Here is a 22,987-nt window from a genome sequence, read left to right on the forward strand (position 1 = left end):
TGGTTGTTTTGATTTTTTAAATGAATCTAGTGTGTCTCCATTGAATAGTCTTCCTGTGCCTTGTCTTGTCACACCACATGTCTCCGGCCAGCATCCTCCCTCACGCTGGCCGCCCACCTTCAATCCACATAACCGTTGAACCCATATGCAGCAGACATACATATGTTATTTTGCGGGTTGTCATCAAGCCTCCCGGCCTTGCCTCCTCCCCCAAAAATACTTACCACACCACTTTGTTCAAGCGTTGGCAATAAAAGGAAGGCCGTTGGATTTTATTGATACAAAACATGGTTATAGATAAATAATCAATATGGTTGATCATAATAAATCATCCTTTTGGGCACCGGGTACAGAGATGACCCCCTCTGGCCCGTGCCGCCTTGCCACCACAGGCCAGCCTGCTGCTGACTAACTGCCTAGGGATCCAGGGTCTCCAGGGTGAACTGCACCCATATATTCTCCTGGGAGGGTGAGGTATTTATAAACTCACCCCCCTGCCTTCCATGTACTAGATCCTGCAGCCTGCCTCTTACATGCAGTTAGATGGCCTCTCCTTGGTGAGGCCCTGCGGCAAACGAGTCTTGTCTGCACGACCACCGCCCCAATCCACCCCCCGCCCTATCAAAGGCAGTTCGCACCGGGGTACTTGCGCTGGCAAGTGGAGCTGTCAGGGAGCGATAAAGGCCAAGAGGTGCCAAAGACCATGTACACTTCAAAGTGGTCTATAGAGCATGGGTTGTTGTTCCCATGTCTACCGCCAGACCCCGTGTCTCCTGCCAAGCATCCCCCCTCACGCTGGACGGCCCCCTGCAATCCACATAAGTGTGTCTCCATTCACGAGTCTTCCTGTGTCTTGTCTGCACGACCACCGCCCCAATCCACCCCCCGCCCTATCAAAGGCAGTTCGCACCGGGGTACTTGCGCTGGAAAGTGGAGCTGTCAGGGAGCGATAAAGGCCAAGAGGTGCCAAAGACCATGTACACTTCAAAGTGGTCTATAGAGCATGGGTTGTTGTTCCCATGTCTACCGCCAGACCCCGTGTCTCCTGCCAAGCATCCCCCCTCACGCTGGACGGCCCCCTGCAAACCGCATAATGCCACGACATATACACGTCATTCATTCACAAACACACCCCTGTTTCGAATTCTTTATAACCCACTTCATATTTATAATGAGAACTTCTTTGCACTTTGTTAGTCAACCCGTGAAGGTGCTGGTTATCTGCTCTTCGTCTCTGTGAACTTCCGTGACCACTTCGAGGAAACTCGTCAGTTTGCAACCTGTGAACTGCTCCCTGTTCTACGACAAGAAACTACTCTGATCCCTGCATCTAACTGTTTGCTCGTCAAGGTAAGGCCATGTACCATACTCATTTTGCGTCCAATTTCTTTTCGTTCAAGACAGTACATGCAAGGAACTAGTCACATGTTCTGAGTTTAGTCAAATTATTTTTCTATTTTTTTAAAGTTATTCAAATACTTATCCGCATGTGAATAACGTGTATAGTTCCAAGAACCAAAACATACCTTGCATTGAACCTTTTATGTGTCATTTAATTTTTTAACACATTGGTATTCATAGAGAATTGTTGATCTTTACTTTTCAGAACTTTCCACAATGCCTGCCTGTTCCATTGGCGGTTGCCCTTCGAAGACCCATAATAAATCTGAAGGTACTATAATGCATGTTTTCCCTAAGACAATAGATCAGATAAGAGAATGGGTCCGATATTGCGGATATCCACCCTCTGAGCTTGAAAGTAGAGTCCTAGAAGTCTTTGCGGACAAGAGGGGTGATCGATACCGCATCTGCAGCAGGCACTTTACCTCTGACATGTACTCCACATCATTGCTAATAAAGAAGAACACACCGCGAGCAAGGCGAAAATTGCTCTCAACCGCTATTCCCACTCTATTCGTCCACATCCCTCCACTGGTGAGTCAAGTTTACGTATTTATCTCTCGGCCTTGCGGTAGTGTGTAGCATTAGCTAACAATAATTTCCCCATTTATGTATCCACTCAATATGAAGGCGGAAGATTCTCCATCCGTGTCGTTATTGCAGTCATCAGCCACTTCAAGCGCCTATCGGGTAATCTTACTTGGCTATTCTGCCACTGACTTGTTTTAGGCATGTAAATCAATAGTTTTAATTTATCGTGTAATTATTTTACCTAATGGTACACCCTTGTACTCGTCCTCTAGTCTTTGTTTTCAGTTATAATTATTGTTATCCAAAATAATTTAAGTACTGTCTTTCAGGGAGATGCTGAGGAGTCCAACGTATTGACGACTACCGTTGATGTCACTCAGATGCTCGAGGTACGTTTCAGGACAGTTCCATCGATGGAGATCATCAGATCTTGCATTCTTGTAGCGTGATTGTTACACACAATGTTTCTTTCGTTTTTAGCCATTGATATGTCCTTCTGTCGTCGCCCTCCTATGTGTCTTCTTTTTTCAATATTGTGTTCATGACTAATGAAAGTCCTATGTTTCAGGGAGTCGATGGAGCATTAGTCCAAGAAGAAGGGGGAGCGTGCAGTTACGGGTCGGCGCAACAGCTTGCAGAAGTGTGCACCGCAGTCACATCGTCCCTTGATGTTCTTATGCATTTCGAGGTATGGATACTGACAGCTCGATCAAGCGAGATCATATGACTTGATTACATCCGCTATACTTCCTTCTTTATTAACGCAAGTACTATGTTTCAGGGAGATGACGGAGCTTCTTCTACAAGAACATCACCCCTAGTAGTTGATGCAGAATTCTGGGTGGTGACACTTCCAACGATCGAGCAAATCGAATCATATTTAGATATCCATTATTTATTTTAGACAACTGATCATTTGTGCAGGTCTATTTAGATGAGCCGTTCACGCCTGCACAAACTTTCTGTTCTTTTTATCAAAATAGAAAACCATACTAATGCAATTACTGTGTTTCAGGGAGTCACTGAAGCATCATCTTCAATAATATCATCAATGGAAGTCTATGAGGAGCCCGAGGTATGGATCTTGACAGTTCCATCTAACTAGATCAACAATGCGTGAATAATTGTCGTTTGAATGTTCTACACAAAGCGTTCATTCGTGTTTTGCTATTGAGATGTACGTGGGTATTGGTCCCCAAGTACATTTTGTGTTTTCGATATCATTATACATACTAATGAAAGTTCTATGTTTCAGGGAGTCGATGGAGCGTCAGTGCGTGATGGATGTGCTTATCAGGAAAACATAGTCGTTGCAGCGCAAGAGGAAGTGGAGACATGCACACACGAGTCGGAGCAACAGCGTCCTGATGTTGAAGTTCGAGGCAAGAAAGTTTCAAAGAAAAGAAAGCAAAAGAAGGTTAGTGTCCTGGTCACTATATTATGTTGTTTTTCACTCTTAATAGTTCAATACTGTGAGTTGTGTTTAAACTGAACACCCCTTTTCCAATCTGTCCTCTAGTTGCGAGTGGGTGTACGAACTAGATCTACACAGACAGTGAAGCGAACGAGAGATGTTGCTTGTCAAACCTTTTGGCAGGGACTTGAGACTGGAGAAGCATCGTGCCAATGGGAAGAATATGAAGTGATTGACAACGGAGCTATACCACCACCAGCCATTGATAGTGAATGTCCTCCTGGTAGTTCGGATGCAGTCGGAGATCAATTCACAGAATCCACACCCGCAAAAACTAAGACCGCGAGAAAGTTGAAGAAATTGTTTTATTCACCCATCGCCGGAGAAGGAACAGATGTTGCAATGGAAGAGAATGAAGTAGACGACAATGAAACACCATCAATATCACTGAACATAGCGGAAGACGATATCAGAGATTCTACCTTTCATGTGAGTGACATGTCCTCAACGTTACAGGCCGAACCAGCTGGGATGCAGAGTTACAGTATAAGGAACGAGGCCAAATTCATTGTATTCGATAGTTGTTTGATTGATATTATTATTCGAATTAAATGTGGGCATTTGGTAGGTGGGGAAGTATGTGGGGAGCCATTGATTAATGTGACTCGTGCAATTCGAGGCACTAACCTTAAAATACATGCCACCTGTACAAAATATCATCCTTTCACATGGTCTGCACAACCTATGCTGGGACAACTGCCAGCAGGCAATCTACTTTGTGCAGCGGCTGCACTTTTTAGTGGTTCAAGTTTTAAAAAATTAGAGTCTTTCTTTCAGTTTGTGGGAATCCATTTCATTGCGAAAACTCAGTTCTACAAATACCAAACCGATTATCTATTTCCAGCCATTAGCGAAGCTTGGAGAATGGAAAAAATGTCTATTGATAGTACATTCGCGGGCAAACGGTTCAGGCTAGCCGGTGATGGACAGTGTGACAGCCCAGGATTTTCAGCCAAGTACTGCACCTACCACTTTCAGGACATGGAAAGTAAGAAAATTGTGAGTTCGGTGGTCGTGCAGGTGTCACAAAGTACATCCTCAGTGGCCATGGAGAAAGTTGGCTTTGTAGCATCATTGCAAGAACTACAATCGCGGGGAATGGTGATCGACCTGATAGCCACGGACAGACACGTTTCAATTGCCAAGACAATGAGAGAACAGTACAAAAATATAAATCACCAATTTGACGTTTGGCATCTTGCAAAATCAATCAATAAAAAATTGTCGGCTGCAGGTAAAAAAAAAGAATTGCAAGGTATTTCACAGTGGTCCAAGTCAATCAGCAACCATCTTTGGTGGAGCTCAAAAACATGTGGAGGGTCGTTGGAAATTCTACTGGAAAAATGGCGGTCAGTAATGCCACACTGTACAAACGTTCACTGATGGAACACGAACCAACATTTCCACAATTGTGAACATGGCCATTTGTCCACAGAGGAGGCACGGAAGAAGAAGTGGTTGATTCCTTCATCACCCACTCACAAAGCCATTGAAAAGATTGTATTTGATAAAACTATAACAAAAGCTTTGAGGGGACTCACGGAATTCTGCCACACAGGAGATTTGGAGGTGTTCCACAATATGTGCCTAAAGTACAGGCCAAAATGATTGCATTTTGGCATGGAGGGCATGATAAATCGGACTCTTTTAGCGGTCTTGGCACATAACCATAATGTTGGCCGTCAACAAAGTAGGACGACCGGAACTTTAGGGACGCTTCGCTACAATAAGGCCTTCACTAAAAGAAGTAAACAATGGGTGATCAAACCAGTGTTTGAGGATATGCAATATTAGTTTATTGAGAAACTTATTGTTGACGTCCTAGATAGGCACATAAATGGAGTTGTGAACGAACCTGTGCAGGGGACAACTGCATTGCCACCCAACATTGCCTCTGTTCCATGTCCACCTAAAGAAGAACTCATTGAGAAATACACATCACGGTTTAAATGATTGTAATTTGATTGTCTGTTCTCTCGAGTCTCCTCATGTCGCAGGCCCATTGAATATGTGTATCTATCCAACCTTGTTCATTTGCGCATTAAATTAAACCAAACAGTAATATAAATCATTTTTCAAAAAATATAGAATGTCTCCGTATTTATGGTTCTGTGGGGCTGCAAAGCACGCAGACAAAATGCAAAGATGGAGTGTAAATTTCAAGTCCTGTGAGAATGCCTTACACTGAATGTAGCTAACTAGGAATGTGTGCTCGTTCAAAGTGAAGGTCAGCTGCTTTGATTTTTTCTCGGGTGCCAGAATGGCCCACGACTCAGTATAAGGTTCTATTGTTATTTGACCTTGACAGGCCGGGACCACGTAAGAAACGATAATGAATATAATTTCAGAAACGAAAGCCATTTCATGTTCGTTCATTAGAAGAAATAACGTCGGCATAGAAGGAGTGGTATTTCGGGGCTGCCCTACGCACAGACACAATGGAAAATGCAAATATAATGTAAGTAACTCTTTAGATGAGTTTATACCGCAATTTAATTACTATACAGTAGCTTTAAAGACGGGTTAAGTTGTACTTGTTCGTTCTATGTGGCATATTGTTTTGTACCGCGCACTATCTTGGGGAGAACCGTCTCCTTTTACGGAAGCACCTCAAAACCTTTGCTTCTGCTTTCTCTCTCCCTCTCCCCTGCTACAACTGGTCCACTGTCTGCGATCTCGGTCCTGGGCCCTTCCACTCTCCACCTGCACTCCCTGTCAACCCCTGCACTGAGGGACTGTCTCAGTATCCTACAGCCCCCCCTTGACGTTTAAAACCCAGTTGCACTGTCCTAGCTATGAAATAATTTCCCGACCGAATATATAAAATGAATAATTTTAATAAAGATCTGATGGTGAGACTAATTTAATTTTTTATGTTTTTCAAACAGGTACTTCACCCATTATTGTCTGTGTCACGAGTACCAGACACCGGCGGATGGCTTTTATAACCGCCAGTTGCTTCTCCGCGTGAACAACGTTACCACCCTGACCATTTTATGGGACGATCGCCAAGTACAAGTATGCCCTTACGCGGTCATAACGGCTAGATGCAACATACAGACCGTTGTGGTGGCCTAGTGCCTCGTCGTTGGAACAGCCATGCGATTATCAGTGCGACCGAAGAGCTTATTTTATTGTAAACCAACACCCTGTGTACTGCACACGAACATCGCTTGCCTCAAGACGAACTATTTTGGATCGATAGCAAATAAAAATGAAAATCGCTGAATATTCTCTAAACATTTGATGTCCAATAAATGTACTTTGCCAAATGTACAATCTTGCAGTTTGCTTTTAAACCACAGTTTCATATTCCGAATTGTGGCGCTGTATTGTGAGATGATCTAAGACCCTGTGTACAGCAAAGGAACATCGCGTGCCTCAAAACGAACTTTTTGGAACGTGAGCAAATAAAAATGAAAATCGCTGAATATTCTCTAAACATTTGATGTCAAATAAATGTACTTTACCAAATTTACAATCTTGCGGTTTGATTTAAAAGTACAGTTTCATATTGCGAATTGTGGCGCGCTGTGTTGTGTGAGCTGATCTGTGTTGATTTCCGGGTTCTGTGTGGAGTCGCGTAGAAGACGCCTGGGCGCGTTTGCCTACGCAGCACAGTCACGTCACGGATAGAGGCGGGGAATATGAATGTTTTGATAAAGTCTGTTTCAGGGGCGGGGGATTTGATTTAGTGCCGCAAAAGCAGGTGAGCCAGGGCGATGCGGCAAGTGATAGGATTATCAGAAAATGGCGGCTGATTTCGAGTGCGTTAATGGACGAAAAGTCGGGTAAGGTCCATAGGAAAGTTTTCTACGATCTACCGAGTTATGCTTAAAAACACATGGCCGAACCGTAGGGACAATAAAAAAAAAGTCCCGGAACTCTCCTTTAAGATTTCACATACATGTCCTATAGTTTGTGATATTGTGTCTCACAGTGCCGTCACTGTTGTGGTAATTTTGCAATTAACCCAAAATAGTCTTGCAACATTGTACCTCCCTAACTAGATGTCTTGGTCTCCTTCTTCTTGCTTATATTGATTGCACATAGTCAACTTTTTGTTCTTGCTTTTAAGACTGAAAGTTCATTTCTCTGGATGAAACAATGCATCTTACTTGTATGTTGGTGATCTAAATTCACTAGATTCCATAAGCCATGATGATCTTTTTTAATTGTACCTTTGTTCCCCCTGATGCAGCTTTTGTCACATTAAGAGTGACGCTGATCTACGCGCCATTAAGGATAACATTACTGTTGGCATTGCACCAGGGTCCCTTACTCTAGTCCATATATTAATAAAGAGCCACAGATCAAGTACCTGGATGTACTCCGTTGCTTTGAGAACTGGGGCTAGGGCCGGTGACAGTGCCTATTGTAGGCTCAGGCCAGGGGTGTTGCTAGGTCTGGAAAAGACCCGGGGCTATGCTAATGTCAGAACTGTCAGGACTGGGGGCTAGCTAGCCTTTTGGCTGTAGCTCCTGAGATTCTATCCGGGGCTATAACCAAAAGACCAGCGGCTATAGCCCCCTTAGCCCCCCCTAGCAACGCCTCTGGCTCAGGCTGCGTTTCATAATCCCAGCATGGATTCTCCTTCACCCAAATTTCATATAGATGTATTCAACAACAATGCTGGCTGTTTTCAGCTCTCTCGGCTACTCTATTAACCATAACTTACTTTCTTCTACTGTATGCCACTCGAACCATAGACTGGGTTGGTCTTCAGTTTTTTTTTCTTCACTTTTTCATGGTTGTATCGACTTGAATTTCGATGGTTTAGCTCACCAGCTGTTTCCCTTTCTCTCTGGAGTTGTTCAATGCAGTTCATTTTCAGGCAGCTGGCTTCGAAGTGTCCAGTGGAGTCTATATTCAGGGCACCTTCACACTCACGCACGTGTGCATACAAGAGTTTCTGGGAGGCCTTCATTTTTGACCAGTGACTCACGGGGGACACTCGCACTTAGTCTTTCATTTGGAGAACGGGTGTAGTTGCCACAGAGACCCCCTCCCTTCAGCAGAAACATCTGATCCGAGTAGCTTTCTTTCTCCCTCCCACCACCCTTCAGACCAAGCATACAATCATATTTATTGTCACCAATCTTTTTCCCATTCAATTCCCAGGCACAAAGTCGACAAACACTTCAGAAGTGCCTGTAAACCCGTATTGCCCACGAGGACCCTGAGTGATTAGGGGCTTACCTTAGACCTTAGTTAATTCCATTTTGTGTCGATGTAAGTCCCCCCTTTTCTCACATTCTTCTAACGGTTCTTACACTAGGATTATTTCAAACGCGCTCATTGGCTGTCATGTTTGGCAGGGCGTTGCCCATGGCAGTCCCTGCAGCATGAGGCAACTCCAAAGAACTCAGACTACAGCCTTGTGTATTGCGCTCGGAAAGGAACCACCTCCTGAGTTACCCTCAGCAAGCAGGAATCCTGCTCCCTGTGCAGGCAGTGGAGTTAATCAACGAGAGTTGAATTGATGACTCAATTCAAGTGGTAAATCTATCAATTTGCGTTCACAATATAGGAAGTCAATATTGAATGTAGGCAATAACCACAGGAATTGACTGCATTCCAAGCATTCTGACTTCAGATGCAGACTGGGCAAGTTGCAACAGGAAGCATGTTTCTACATTCAAGAAATGGCAATGCGATTTCTTGGCAAGCTTTTTTTCACTGCATCGTTAGAGTGACGGGCAACATCCAATTTAACACACCAAAGTCACCAAGATCAAACTGAAGCATGGAACAATAACTTTTGTATAGAGAAATAATTCACTTTTACATTGCACCGAATGCAAGCACATGCAAAAGTTGTTCCAGTTTAAACATGTTTACATTTAAAAATACTTTTTAAATGTAGCCTTTTTATTTAAATTTTAGAAAATAAAGCAACATTTAATTTATGGTAACACCTGTTGTGCATTTACTTTACTAACTATTAAACTTTTTTTGTACTTCAAAACCTATTTTGCTATTACCACTGTGCAACTAGCTTATGGAGCTTGGAAGTGGTAATGTTCGCTTAGTATAATGACCGTTCTTCAACTTATGACTCGGTTATTATCCCACCATAAAGGCCCTTGCCTTGGTCTATGAGGCTATGTTATCAATCAAAGCTAATTACATCAAAGTAGAAATATGTTTACCTTTTTTTCTTCTGCAATAAATACAAATAAATTCGTATGTTTGAATATGTTCTCTCTTTTACACTTTGAAGTGATATATTATGGTGCAGCAAAAATGTGTTGTGAAACTCAAAAGAATTGCACAGTAGGGATTTAAACAATGCTTTTTTTCACCTAGGAGATTTGGTTTTAAATTCTGCTCTGAGCATGTTTAGGGAAACAGTCTTCAGTGTTGTTTTCTGATGATTGGATTGACAGTGTTTGAGGCCCTAGCGTCCTAGAGACCGGAAAACTACAGACCTAGACCTCTGTAGTTTTAGATAGGTGGCGCACCATGGAGATACAGAGATGGCCTCCAACCAGGAGGGAACTGTGTAGTTCTTCCTACATCTAGGTTACTTCTTTCTATTGCTGCCTCTTACCAATGTGTAAGCGTCGGTTGAGAAGCAGGAAGTGGTCCGTATCTTGGTAGGCCTCTCTTTGGTGTAAATGCATCAATGTAGCACCTTTTTTTGAGTCTCTCTCGTCAGCTCAAAATATGTATGATGATCTTGCATCAGCCTCATAAAGGTAACACTTTGCCTTTCTACCACTGTACCCTTTGAGTTCTATTTTGCATCCCCCTTATGCATTATATATAATACCAGAATCCTGTAGCGCGTGATATACTGTAAGCAGAGTGTGTCTACGAAAGTACCTTCTCCACCTTCATACCCCAATATGTTGGCTCAACCTTATGCTGTTCCCATTCTTGGAAACCTTTCCAATATGACCGTTATATCTCCACATGTCTTATTACCCTACTATCTTTTCTCTGCGTCCTATTTGTGCAAGACCTCTCAATGCAGATGAAGAAGGTCTACTTCAGAATCATGCCATGTGTGGAGAGTGGCTTCTGTCCTGTATAGACCTCTGAATGCAGATGAAGAAGGTCTACTTCAGAATCATGGCATGTGTGTAGAATGGCTGCTGTCCTGTATAGACCTCTGAATGCAGATGAAGAAGGTCTACTTCAGAATCATGGCATGTGTGTAGAGTGGCTGCTGTCCTGTATAGACCTCTGAATGCAGATGAAGGTCTACTTCAGAATCATGCCATGTGTGGAGAGTGGCCGATGTCCTGTATAGACCTCTGAATGCAGATGAATGACTGTTTCTTCTTCTTGAGGGTCTTTGCAGATTTTCCAGCTAGTCTGCAGTTTCTTGGATTTAAGTGCCTTTTAAGGTCATATGCACTGCAAGGCCCTACAGCACTGTAGGTTCGCTTTTGTCAGGGGCCATAAATAAAGTAGTGGGCATGTGGTGTGAGTTGGAGGCAGGAATATAATTCTTTCTGATGAAGTAATTTCTCTTTTACAGATACGGTGCCCTGACCTTTGGAAACGTCCAGCGGTCCATTCCGGCATCTTTTGGTGTTAAGGCTCCGCCCATGGTGCGGAAGATTGCCGTTAGAAGGACTGCTCAGGTAGGCACAGTGAGGAGTAAACTTGCTAATCAACTGTGGCATTTAGAGTACGCGATTGCAGGCATGTCGGGGCGGGGGCTTGACACCTCGCGATTTGCCATTCATGTAATTCCACATCGGTTCTAGAAAGTTCTGGTACTTACAAGATGGCCACCGTTTTGCATGGCTTCCTCTCAGAGCTTGACACATTATGCTGATGGCTTCTGTGGCCCACAGTTGGCTCTCCACCAAAGAGTTCTGTGCAAATGTTATTAATAGCCAACTACTGAATAAAGATGGACCACGGAACATAGGGACTGTAATGGTTCCGAGCCCATCAAGGACTATATGCCAAAGGATTGAGCCATCTCATATGGCATGATGAGGTGGCATGTAGTGATGTAAAGGGTTAGCGTGGGGCCAAAATGGACTGCAGCAGGTTTTTGCTTCTTTATTATCATGCCTCAGTAAATTGATTGACCGAAAGCAGGCAAATGCCACCAAAGGGTTCCTCCTCGTGAAACAGTGCCTCATTTCACATTGTTTCACACCTGAGCCATATAATGCTAACAGAAAAGGCAGACATTCATTTGCGTAACTGCTGAAATCCCTCTGCATCTAAACTTTTGTAATAGGAGAAAAGGTGCCCTTTGACAAACAAAATGGCATCATTTTCGCTTAATATGTAGTAGCTGCACAAATTAAACTGGGATGTTTTTTGTGCAACTGGTCACAGCGTGTAATAAGCCACATGTGACTTTAACTTACTCTCTCGTCCCCCCAAAACCTTTATACCTTCAATTTCCACGCACTGTAATTTCCTCTTTTTGTGTCTTTGGTTCCATTTCTCACCCGGGACTCTCGTCTCGTATTCCTCTTCCCTCCCATTGTCCTATATTGACCATTCCCCTCTTGTCTTCCCTTCCAGATCTTCTACAATAACAAAGGCTATCACAGCATGCCGACCTACCTGAACACCTTGAACAATGCCATCCTGAGGGCCAACCTGCCCAAGAGTCGGGGCAACCCTGCTGCTTACGGTGAGAGACTTGCGGCTTTCCTCTTGACGCAGAGGAGCGGATCGTGTGCCCTCATACTTATGAAGCCTCTTTTGGGCCCAGCTTTGAGGAAAACACCACTACAAAGTGACTGGGAGTTCTAGATCCTGAATTATGTATTGGAAGAGTAGGTGGGGAATTCAAGTGCAATTCCAGAACGTTGTGGGGGAGGTGGGTTGGCGGGGTGGGGGGATTCCGGTTGTTTTCGCAGACCTTGGGCTGGGAACCGTGCCATAATATCATGGAGCAAAATAAAGTTCACCTTAATATCAGTCTGATAATACCCAATGTAAAAATATTGAATTTCTATTAAATCCATTGCACCTGCTTCAAAGGAACTGAATTGAACCCCCAATGTGTGTCATCGGGTTTCTGTTTAAAATATCAATTTTTAGATTTTTGTGTTTTTTCCCCACAAATATCTCAGTTGGATGGAGGTGCATTGGCAGAGCTATATTAAATACTATATCTGTTTGTATTAATAGCTATTACAAACATTGGGATTGAGGCTCTGTGGCTTGAGGTGTTTGGACGGGGCCAAGAGTTATAATACAAAATTGGCAGGGGTCTTGTACATCAGGATTAAGTTATCAGAGAGGAGTGAGGCCCCAGTACTGAAATGGCAGGAAGGGCAGCAGGTCAGGCTTGGCATAGAAAGAAAGCTGTGAGGAGTTCCAACCCTGGAATGGCAGGGTGCGCAGCAGGTCAATCTTGGCATGCATTGAAAGCTGAGTGGCGGAGCAGGACATTTCGACGCTGCCAGTTCGGTGTGGGCCGATTTGGCGCAGAGGTTTGACTGCATGACCCATTTTGGCAAGCACAGTTTGGCGTGACCAGTTGGAAGCGACAATGTCATTATTTTAATCAAATATTTTAAAAAATGAAGCATTACTGCTGCCTTGAACCTGGGCCAGCTGAATTGCAAGACCGAAGACAACCACAAGGCTGTAAATATATTATTGTGTTTATAATCACAAGATATATATATATTTATTTATAATATGTTCACAGCCATTACTGGCTTTGCATATACAAACATAGTTTAAAACACATTGTCACACATTCTTCATTGGTTAAAATTAACATACAAAAATATCCTCTGATAAATCCTTTAAAATTGTTAAAATTAGTTCATAAACTTTCATCATATGATATATCAGATTCGTATCATTCCCTTCCATCAGTCTTTGCCATGTAATTTCTCTCTCCTCAATTAGACTAGAATTCTTATATCTTAGGAGATACTTTTTACGAAGATTTGCAAGACTTTCACAATAACATAGCAAATGTTTAGCGGTCTCAATTTGTTCCATGACACATAATCTGTAAAACCTTATCCTTCTCTCATAACCCAATTTTGCACCTAAGATCTCCATCATGTCACATCGGTTAAACCTGAACATTAAATACTGTCTTACAATGGCTGCAGTAGGAAAAGCATTCTGATATTTTGGTTTCACAGTTAACTAGGGACCAATGCTCAAGAAATAAGACACTCGTAGATTTAGTGGCCAAGGTAATCATATCACGTTCCTTTGCATAGCTGTATATTACTCCTCGCTTTAAAAGTAACCAGCTCTTTTCATTATCGGTGGCCCATTTCACATACACCATGTGCAATCTTTTCAGAGATTTAAAGTGCTTTTTGTGCCCCTCCTTAGAAAAATTATTCATCAGTTCGACCACAAATGTACCAGTGGACAACGGGCTTGACTTCACAAATAGCATTGCTGATTTATATTCCAATATACGTTTAGCAAATCTAAAATCACCTTCTAATAAAATGTATTCACAGGATATTGCAGTTGGTAATCTAAACAACCATTTTAAAATGTTTGCTTCCAATTTACACATTTCATTTGCATATTTACTTCCCCATATCTCTGCTCCATTTAGTAGACAAGATATTATTTTAGGGGCATATAATAGTAAAATGGTGTTAACTGAAATTCACCCTTGTTTGCCAATAAATTTACTGATTGTACCAGCGTTTTTTAAACATAAGAGTTTAGCTTCCCTCCAATGATGATTCCACAACAGCTTTGAGTCTATTATGACTCCCAGATACCGATAGCATTCAACTTTTTCAAGCATCTCTGAATTCACCATCCACTTAAAGTTGTTAGACCGGGTTTGTATATATATCAACCCACCTCATGTTTCAGAAAAAGGCAAGCATTGCAACCAGATTGACTTGGTTTAATAATATAACTTGTGCACATGAAACCTTATCATCTCTATGGCCTTGTTGTTAATGCTTCTGTCTCTCAGTCCTGAAGCCTGGGTTCGGACCGACCAAAGCTTGAATTTTTATTTTTTATGCTGGTGCCAAAAGATCTCTGCTCTGAACTGGGCACGCCACAATGCGTCTTACGGCATAACGTCTGTGCCAAACCAGCTCGCGCCAAAATGAGGTGTACCAGCTGAGTGGAGTTCTCAGGGTGTGCAGGAGGTCAGGCTTGGGATGCATTGAAATCTCAGTGCAATTCCACCCCTGGAAAGGTAGGGTATGCAGCAGGTCAGACTTGGGGTGCATTGAAAGCTGAGTGTGGCTCTATCCCGGCAAATGCATGGAGTGCAGCAGGTCAGGCTTGGGATGCATTAAACGCTGAGTGGAGCTCTACCCCTTGAAAGTCACAGCAACTCAAGCTTAGCATGCATTGAAAGATGAGTGGTGCCCCACCCCTGTATTGGCAGGGTGTAATGCAAGTCAGGTTTGGCACCCAATGAAAGCGGAGTGTGGCTCTGTCCCTGGAAATCCAGGGGATGTAGCAGGCCAGGCTTGGACTGCATTGAAAGCGGGGTGCAGCTCTACCCCTGGATTGGCAGGGTGTGCCACAGGTTTGCACTGCGTAATTGTATGGATTGATTTATTAACATATAAGGTGTCCACTGCTGGCATTTCGGTGCACAAGAGACCAGCGTTGAGCAGCAGGTGGTGCAACGGGCAGCCTCGCTTGCAAGAGGAGAGCTAAGCGCAGTTCTGCTCCTGGAAAGGCCTGCTGCAGTATCATGCTTTCAGTGCAGCAGTGCAGGAGATATAAACTCCACTCCTGGAATGTTAGGGGTGCAGTGGGATAGCACTATTGCCATTAGCAAGGTCTCAGGTCTATACTGTTGTAGGTGCAGTGGGGAGGGGGAGGGAAGAGAGGGGGAGGGGCAAGGTGTAGTAGCAGAGTGTGTTGGTAAGGGAATTCCAGGAATAGGCTATTTCGGGTGTCATTCTTTCACAGTAGGACAGAATTCATGTCAGCTGGGCGGCATTGTTTGGGGTGGTGGGGTAGACCTCTAATAGCATGAGGTTCATCAAGTCAGAATTGGGGTGCATTTGGAGAGAGTGGTGAATAGAATTGGGTGCAGAAGGTAGGCAATGGGGGTGCATTGTGCGAGTTTTCGGTAGTGCCGGGTTGTGGAATAGAACCGGAAGCCGCACCTATTGAAGTGAATTTGGCGAGGTGGGTACAGTGCCAGCCTTGGAAAGCCGGGTGCAAAAGGTCAGGGTGGTGGCGATTTGGAAACATTTAGTAGAATGTTGTTATTATAATAAAATGGATGCAGCGGTCAGGCTTCCACTGCATGGCAGAGGCTAGCGGCGTCCCAGTCTTGAAACAGCCAGGTGCAACAGGTCTGTTCTGAAGTGCATTGGCAGAGGCTAGTGGAGGTCAGCTGTAGGAATAACGAGGAGCAATAGGTCAGAACTGAGGTTAGAGGCAAGTGGCGGTGAGATATAGGAATAGCTGGCAGACACAAGTTAGCACTGGGGTTCAATCAAATAGGCCGGTGAAGGTCAGCTCTAGGAATAGCAAGGAGTTCATCTCTTGGAATAGCAATGTGCACAGTAAGAGGTCAATGGAGGTCAACTCTTGGGATAGCAAGGTGCACAGTAAGAGGTGAATGGAGGTCATCTCTAGGAATGGCAAGGTACACAGTAAGAGGTCAATGGAGGTCCTCTCTAGGAATAGCAAGGTGCACAGTAAGAGGTCAATGGAGGTCCTCTCTATGAATAGCAAGGTGCACAGTAAAAGGTCTATGGGGGCAATCTCTAGGAATAGCAAGGTGCACAGTAAGAGGACAATGGAGGTCATCTCTATGAATAGCTAGGTGCACAGTAAGAGGTATGTGGGGGCCATCTCTAGGAATAGCAAGGTGCACAGTAAGAGGTCAATGTAGGTCATCTCTAGGAATAGCTAGGTGCACAGTAAGAGGTATATGGGGGGCATCTCTAGGAATAGCAAGGTGCACAGTAAGAGGTCAATGTAGGTCATCTCTAGGAATAGCAAGGTGCACAGTAAGAGGTCAATGGAGGTCCTCTCTTGGAATAGAAAGGTGCAGAGTAAGAGGTCAATGGAGGTCATCTCTAGGAATAGCAAGGTGCACAGTAAGAGGTCAGTGGAGGTCATCTCTTGGAATAGCAAGGTGCAGAGTAAGAGGTCAATGGAGGTCATCTCTAGGAATAGCAAGGTGCACAGTAAGAGGTCAGTGGAGGTCATCTCTTGGAATAGCAAGGTGCAGAGTAATAGGTCAATGGAGGTCATCTCTAGGAATAGCAAGGTGCACAGTAAGAGGTCAGTGGAGTTTATTTTTAGGAATATCAAGGTGCAGAGTAAGAGGTCAATGGAGGTCATCTCTAGGAATAGCAAGGTGCACAGTAAGAGGTCAGTGGAGGTTATTTTTAGGAATATCAAGGTGCACAGTAAGAGGTCAATGGAGGTCATCTCTTGGAATAGCAAGGTGCAGAGTAAGAGGTCAATGGAGGTCATCTCTAGGAATAGCAAGGTGCACAGTAAGAGGTCAGTGGAGTTTATTTTTAGGAATATCAAGGTGCAGAGTAAGAGGTCAATGGAGGTCATCTCTAGGAATAGCAAGGTGCACAGTAAGAGGTCAGTGGAGGTTATTTTTAGGAATATCAAGGTGCACAGTAAGAGGTCAGTGGAGGTTATTTTTAGGAATATCAAGGTGCATAGTGAAAGATCGGTGGAGGTTATACCCAGGAATAGCAGGATCCACAGTAAGTGATCAGTGGAGGTGACTTCTATGAAGAGCAGTGGGTGCAGCAGTTTTGGAATGTGAATGTGTTGTGTACATTCTTTGGTTCACTGCATACGGCTGAGACCAAGAGAGCTGGCTGATTATAATCGAGGGTTGGGACATGTGGTGATATCCAAGGTGCCATTTTCCAGAGCACATATGATTCCTAATGCACAGTCCTTGCTTTCTTTCAGGGATTACAGTTACCAACCACCCGATGAACAAGACCAGCGCCAGCCTGTCGCTCGACTACCTGTACGTACACCTCGCTTTCGCACCATCCATCCAAGGGGCCTGGGCTTTTAGTGTTGCCATTAATCATGGTTTGCCTACAGCTAGAGATGTTTAGGACAGTCAGCCCTGCTGTGGGAAAGGCTTGAGTGCAGATCTTGCCTGTGCAGGAGCTCATGTGATTATTGTATTGGAATATACGGTTTTGTAAAATACATAGCATATTTGACATCAATGACCAATTCGTGTGTTTGGTTATTTGTAGCTGACATTATAAATATCAGTTCTGTATTAAAAATATTATTTGTTTCTTCACATGCTTGAATTGTGGATTACCCTAATGCCCCCTTCGGCTTTGCCGCTTCGCTTTGCATCGTCCTTTTCAATGCAGTGCAACTGTGGTCTGAGGTTCCAGTGAGTCTCGATAACCGTGTGGAATATGTACTTTCTACGGTACATTGCAATTCTTGGTCTTTTTCATGATTTATGAAACACTCATTAGAACTGGTCCATGCAAACGATGGAAAAGCAAAGTGATAGATGCACAAAGCAAAAAAAAGCCTCAGTCATGCAGAGGATCAAACCTCATATCTACTTATGTGCATTAAAAAGGAGTATATCCTAGGACTAGGGTTATTTCGGAGAAAAAAGGGGGCCCATGCATTGATCCGATCTGATTTAATACTAAAACCAACCTGCGATTCAACAATGTTATACAAGTTTGACAGTGTATTCCTAGAGACAGAGGTTTGTACATTAAAGCTATAGTAGAAGATTCAAATATGTCAGGACAAAACTACAAGAGGACCTCTGAGTGCTGCATAAAAGCAAGCCTGGGTTCAGCTATTCTGTACCGTGTGCCTCTAGGTTCTGCTGTAGTCATCAGGATTGTTGCAAAGTCAGTGGGCCTCATTATAGGTTTGGCGGTAGCCTTGGCAGGAAAACCAGCAGGCTGCCGCAAAACTTATGAAAAATTCTGGCACCCGGGAATGGGCAATTACTGGGTCATTACGGCCCTGCCGGACCCGGTAATTGCACATTCGCGGGCGCCAGAATGGAATGCTCCCCATTCCATTTTAGCCCGATAGGGCTCCAATGGGGAGGTCGGATGCACCGGCATCATTCAGTATGGTGCCGGTGCATCCGACATGCTCTGCTCGCGTGCCGTTACGGCCGCCAGATCAGACCTGGGGGCCGTAATGGCACCCGCAAGCAGAACTCAGAGTTTGCCGGTCTGGGAACTACCGTACCAGAAAGCTTACCGGTACTGTAGTTCCCAGACCGGCAAACTTGTAATGAGGCCCAGTGTCTTTAAATAATATGGTGCTTGAAAATCAGAGCAACAGAGTTCCCTTCCTCTAGATCAAGCCCTTAGCAGACCTGATGAATAGGAGTCAAGGATTCAATACTGTTCCCAGCGTTCTTCCTTATCCACTGGTTGATGTTGCTGGATTTTGGCCATTCCAGCATGCTGATGTCATTAGTCGGACAGCCTTGCTCTAGACTCCAAAGTGAATCTATTTACTTGTAGGATACAGACCCCTTCATAACTTGGCCTCTGTATTGGGATTATCCAAGGTTGTGCGATATGGGAAGCCCTTTAAAACACGGCCTCTGCGGGGGATGTGGGTTTGATACTGACATCTACAGGCACATTCAATCTTTGTTACTCATGTGGGAATTGCTTCTCTGGTTGAGGTGGGAGCTCAGTCTCCATTCCATTCAGTCCATGGCCTCTGTAATGAATCCTATCTACGACAAAAGGCTATCACTCTCTACCTAGAGTTGCCATCTGTTGTTCTAATCACTCCCCTCCAAACCTAAGCCTGGGTGATCTGCTTCACCCTGCTTCCACACATGGTTGCTTGTAGATCCCTTGCAGCCAAATAACCCTCCCTGTGCAGTTGTTAGCTCTCCCCCTTGTATCTCTGCTTCCCTAACAGAGTCCTTCCATCACGAGGGAGGGGTGGGGGGGGTGGCTGCCTTCCAGCCAATGAGGAGGCTCAGAATTGGGTCTTTACCGCACAGTACAGACCCCGCTCTGAGATAGCTGAGCGGGAGGCCGCCATCTTCCCACACCGGGAATCAGGTAAGTGCGCTCTCCCCCACTTCCCTTTTCCCTTCCCTGGTCTCCTTCCCCTGCCCCTCCCCCACCCCCTTCTTCCACATACCCAATCCCCCCTTTCCCTCCCCCACTTACCTTGCGCTTCCTTGTCCCTCAACGCTGCTGGGAAAAGTCGTGTTCCCTGCACGTCTCCAACTCGCAAATGGCCGCCATGGAAAGGGAGAAAATACTAGGTGTAGTTCTTTTTTCCCCTGATCCATGGTGGCCATCTTTTTTTGTATTTTTTCTCTAGTTGAGAAATGGTTAACACGCTGTTTCCCAACTCGAGAAAAATACACTATTAGTACCTTGGTACAACGTGCAGGAGTACTAATAGCAATATTACCCTTGCATGGGGGGATTACTGGGCAGGTAATGCCCCAGGCTATCGTTAAAGCCCTCTCTTTGGCTTCTAACTAGCCTGGGGCATTACCTGACACATTAATACCTGCCCTACTCGGGTAACATTGCTTAAATAATAACCAGACCTCAAGTACACTATAAGCCCCAATGGACATGTGTTCTTCTGGCTTGAACGAAGATTTAGGGAGAACCACATGCAACCTAGGCCTCATTGGGGTAGGGGTACACTCTGATCCAGCGATCAGCCAGACCTCTTCTTTCTGTGACAAATGAAAACCGGTTGCAACCAGACATTCAATCCCTGGCATCTCCCTGTGGCAAGACGGCGAACGTCGGTGGACGTGATTAACGTCGCCATGCCCTTTTAGTCGTCTTTCTCTTTATGACTCTGCCCCTTCGAAAGAGCGAGTGGATTACAGCCCCAGACTCCTCATTCCCTAGGGATGCTAGAGTGCCGTGGATCTGACTCTTTGCTCTCCTGTCTCTCCTGCAGGCTTCAAGGCACGGATGTGGTGATCGCCATCTTCATCATTGTAGCGATGTCCTTCGTGCCCGCTAGCTTTGTGGTTTTCTTGGTTGCTGAGAAGTCCACCAAGGCCAAGCACCTGCAGTTTGTCAGCGGCTGTAACCCCGTCATCTATTGGTTGGCCAATTACATTTGGGATATGGTAAGTGGAGGTATTTTGGTAGTGTTTGTGTGAAAGGGTAGTTTTGGTGCGCCCAGGTCGCACCTGGTCCTATTTCTGCCACTGTATGTTTTGCAGTTGAAAGTGGGGGTCATGATGTAATCCTTCCATCAGGGTCTCTGGATTCCAGCCACTGTTCACGATCTACAGTTGCATATTTTCGCAGGAGGTCACATCCCCTGTTGTTATCACGAGATCTTAGTGTTGCGCCCTTGCGTGCTATGCGTGCCCCCTGCATACTGTATCGGACATTTATGTGTGAGTGGTATAATATGCCTTTAAAGGCCCTTGAAATTGGTGATCTTGGATGTTCTCCTGCTTGTGTATGTGCCGTTCAGTGGCACTCTCGTGAAGCCGTGATAGTTAAGCGCACTCCTGTCTGTATGAATTGTGGTCTCTCTAGCAGACGTGGCAACGTGGGGATGGTTCCTACAAGTCGCTCTCATTATGTTCTCCTACTTATCAGGTGTGTAGAAGCAGCCTTCTGTGATGTAGCCACACTCCATACCAATCAAGGTCCTGCTGTGCCATCCCAAATGGCAAAAGCCTGCGACTTCTGTACAGAAGCAAAAGTGCCCTGAAATGTAATTTTGATGTATTTTCCAGATTCATGTTAATCTATTTGAAGTCAATCATAACACCTGTCCCTACTACAGATCTGGTAACACTAAAGAACGGTATTGGAGAAGGACAATTCAATTATCTGTAAGTAAAAATAATAATACACAAGAAGGCTGTCCTTATAATGAAGAACACCCTGTCCCTATCCCCATGGATCTCTAGGCTGTCCCTATAATGAAGAACACCCTGTCCCTATCCCCATGGATCTCTAGGCTGTCCCTATAATGAAGAACACCCTGTCCCTATCCCCATGGATCTCTAGGCTGTCCCTATAATGAAGAACACCCTGTCCCTATCCCCATGGATCTCTAGGCTGTCCCTATAATGAAGAACACCCTGTCCCTATCCCCATGGATCTCTCCCTGGGAGACGGATGGTGTACCGCCTACGTAAAAGGGATAGCAGAAAAGAATCTCCCTATCCATCAAACAATAAAATATCAGTTTATAGCTCACCAAAACATCAAAAAGACTCCAAACATATACTGTTATCTTTTTTTCAGAGTGTCGTGGGCTTATGCTCTTATCTGGAATTTCTCTCTGTTTTAATCACCAGTTATTAGAGGTAGTCCAGGCAACTCAGACCTAATTCTAATTGTAAAAGACTAATACGCTCATAAACAAGAGCAACAACATCTAGAGGCTGATTACAGCTATCTACGGGTAAAAAAACTGTATTTATGACATGTACACATCTGTTGAATTGGTCATCGTCCTCTGCATGCGAGCACTCATGCTTGGTTAGGTTGACCGGTTTCGATAATCATATCTCAAGACGGTTGAGTGATACGTTTTTGAGTGAAAGGCCGTAGTGAACCCGTTTGAGGGAGGCTAACGTCACAAGATGGATCGGAGGGTGGCTGAGGGGGATCCAAGGGGCGAAGAGCATTCACCCAACGTGAAAGATTAACAAAGGAACTTTTGTTGTGTTTGTTTATGGTTCAGCAGGCCGTCTAAGGAAAGAGACCTGGCACCAGAAGGACCTGGCATCGTGGAAAGAAACTGTAACCTCGTGCTGGCGAGGCCCAGGAGTGTGCTGTGCTCAAAGGTCCTGCCTTGTCCCGTGCTATAAACGTGGGGAAGGGAGACCTCTGGCTATAGCATCCTGACTTATCATTTGTGAACACTTCTTTTCTTGTGAACATTATCCCACACTCTTTTTGAACTTAGCTGTAAGGATTGGCAATAGTTTTCTTTTTAGTATAGGTCCTCTTATTTGTCAAGACGCCACTAGGACTGCCTTATTATTATTTGATGGTCGTAGCTAGCGCCCATCTTAGATTTAGGTTTAGATTAGGCATTTTGCCAACCCATTTATACAGTGCAATAAACACCCTTGAACTGTGATCACTTGTGTCTGTCTTTACTGTTGGCACCATGAATTCTTTACAGCGCCAACACAAGCACAGTGTCTGCATTAACAGCCCGTCCATGGGCATCATTCCCTAACCATAGTGTGGCCTTGCTACCAGGTGGTATTGTGGTAACAGAGCCAAGTCTTTCCCAATCCGATGTAGAGGAAGCAGAGGAGGAGGCTGTTGTGTCACCGCCATCATCGCTAGCACGCAGGAAATCGCCTCCCAGAAGTTCACCGCAGGATGAGGCACGCCTGATCAGGCTACCCCATCTTTAGCCCCTCTGCATTCAGCGCAAGCCATCAATCTACCAGAGCCATTGCTGCCTCCACAAAGAGACACCTCACTGGACATTTTATCTACTCTAACCACTCTGGTGGCAACCTTGCAACAACGGCTGCCTGCACCAGCCCTGGTTACTGAACCTATCATGCGACCTCACACGGATGTCCCTGGGCCTTCCAGGGAAAGGGATGGCATCCCTTGTCCCCCAGAAGGAGAAAGCACCAGTCAGTACAGCAGAGGCTGTCTGATACTGGGACAGACACAGATCCCGACGACA

General features: G+C 44.7%; 1 protein-coding gene across 2 annotated transcripts in view; it reads left to right on the forward strand.

Annotated features, from left to right (window-relative positions):
- ABCA2 (ATP binding cassette subfamily A member 2) overlaps positions 1–22,987 on the forward strand; it is a 1,079,583-nt gene that overhangs the window by 926,934 nt on the left and 129,662 nt on the right. For both annotated transcript variants that reach the window (XM_069609742.1, XM_069609743.1), the window contains exons 32-35: positions 10,896–11,001; positions 11,909–12,020; positions 17,261–17,321; positions 20,258–20,432. In XM_069609742.1, coding sequence (XP_069465843.1) covers positions 10,896–11,001; positions 11,909–12,020; positions 17,261–17,321; positions 20,258–20,432 — 454 coding nt within the window. The remainder of the gene's footprint in view (positions 1–10,895; positions 11,002–11,908; positions 12,021–17,260; positions 17,322–20,257; positions 20,433–22,987) is intronic.

Source organism: Ambystoma mexicanum, chromosome 8, assembly GCF_040938575.1.
Source record: "Ambystoma mexicanum isolate Mex_15411 chromosome 8, UKY_AmexF1_1, whole genome shotgun sequence".
NCBI lineage: Eukaryota > Metazoa > Chordata > Amphibia > Caudata > Ambystomatidae > Ambystoma > Ambystoma mexicanum.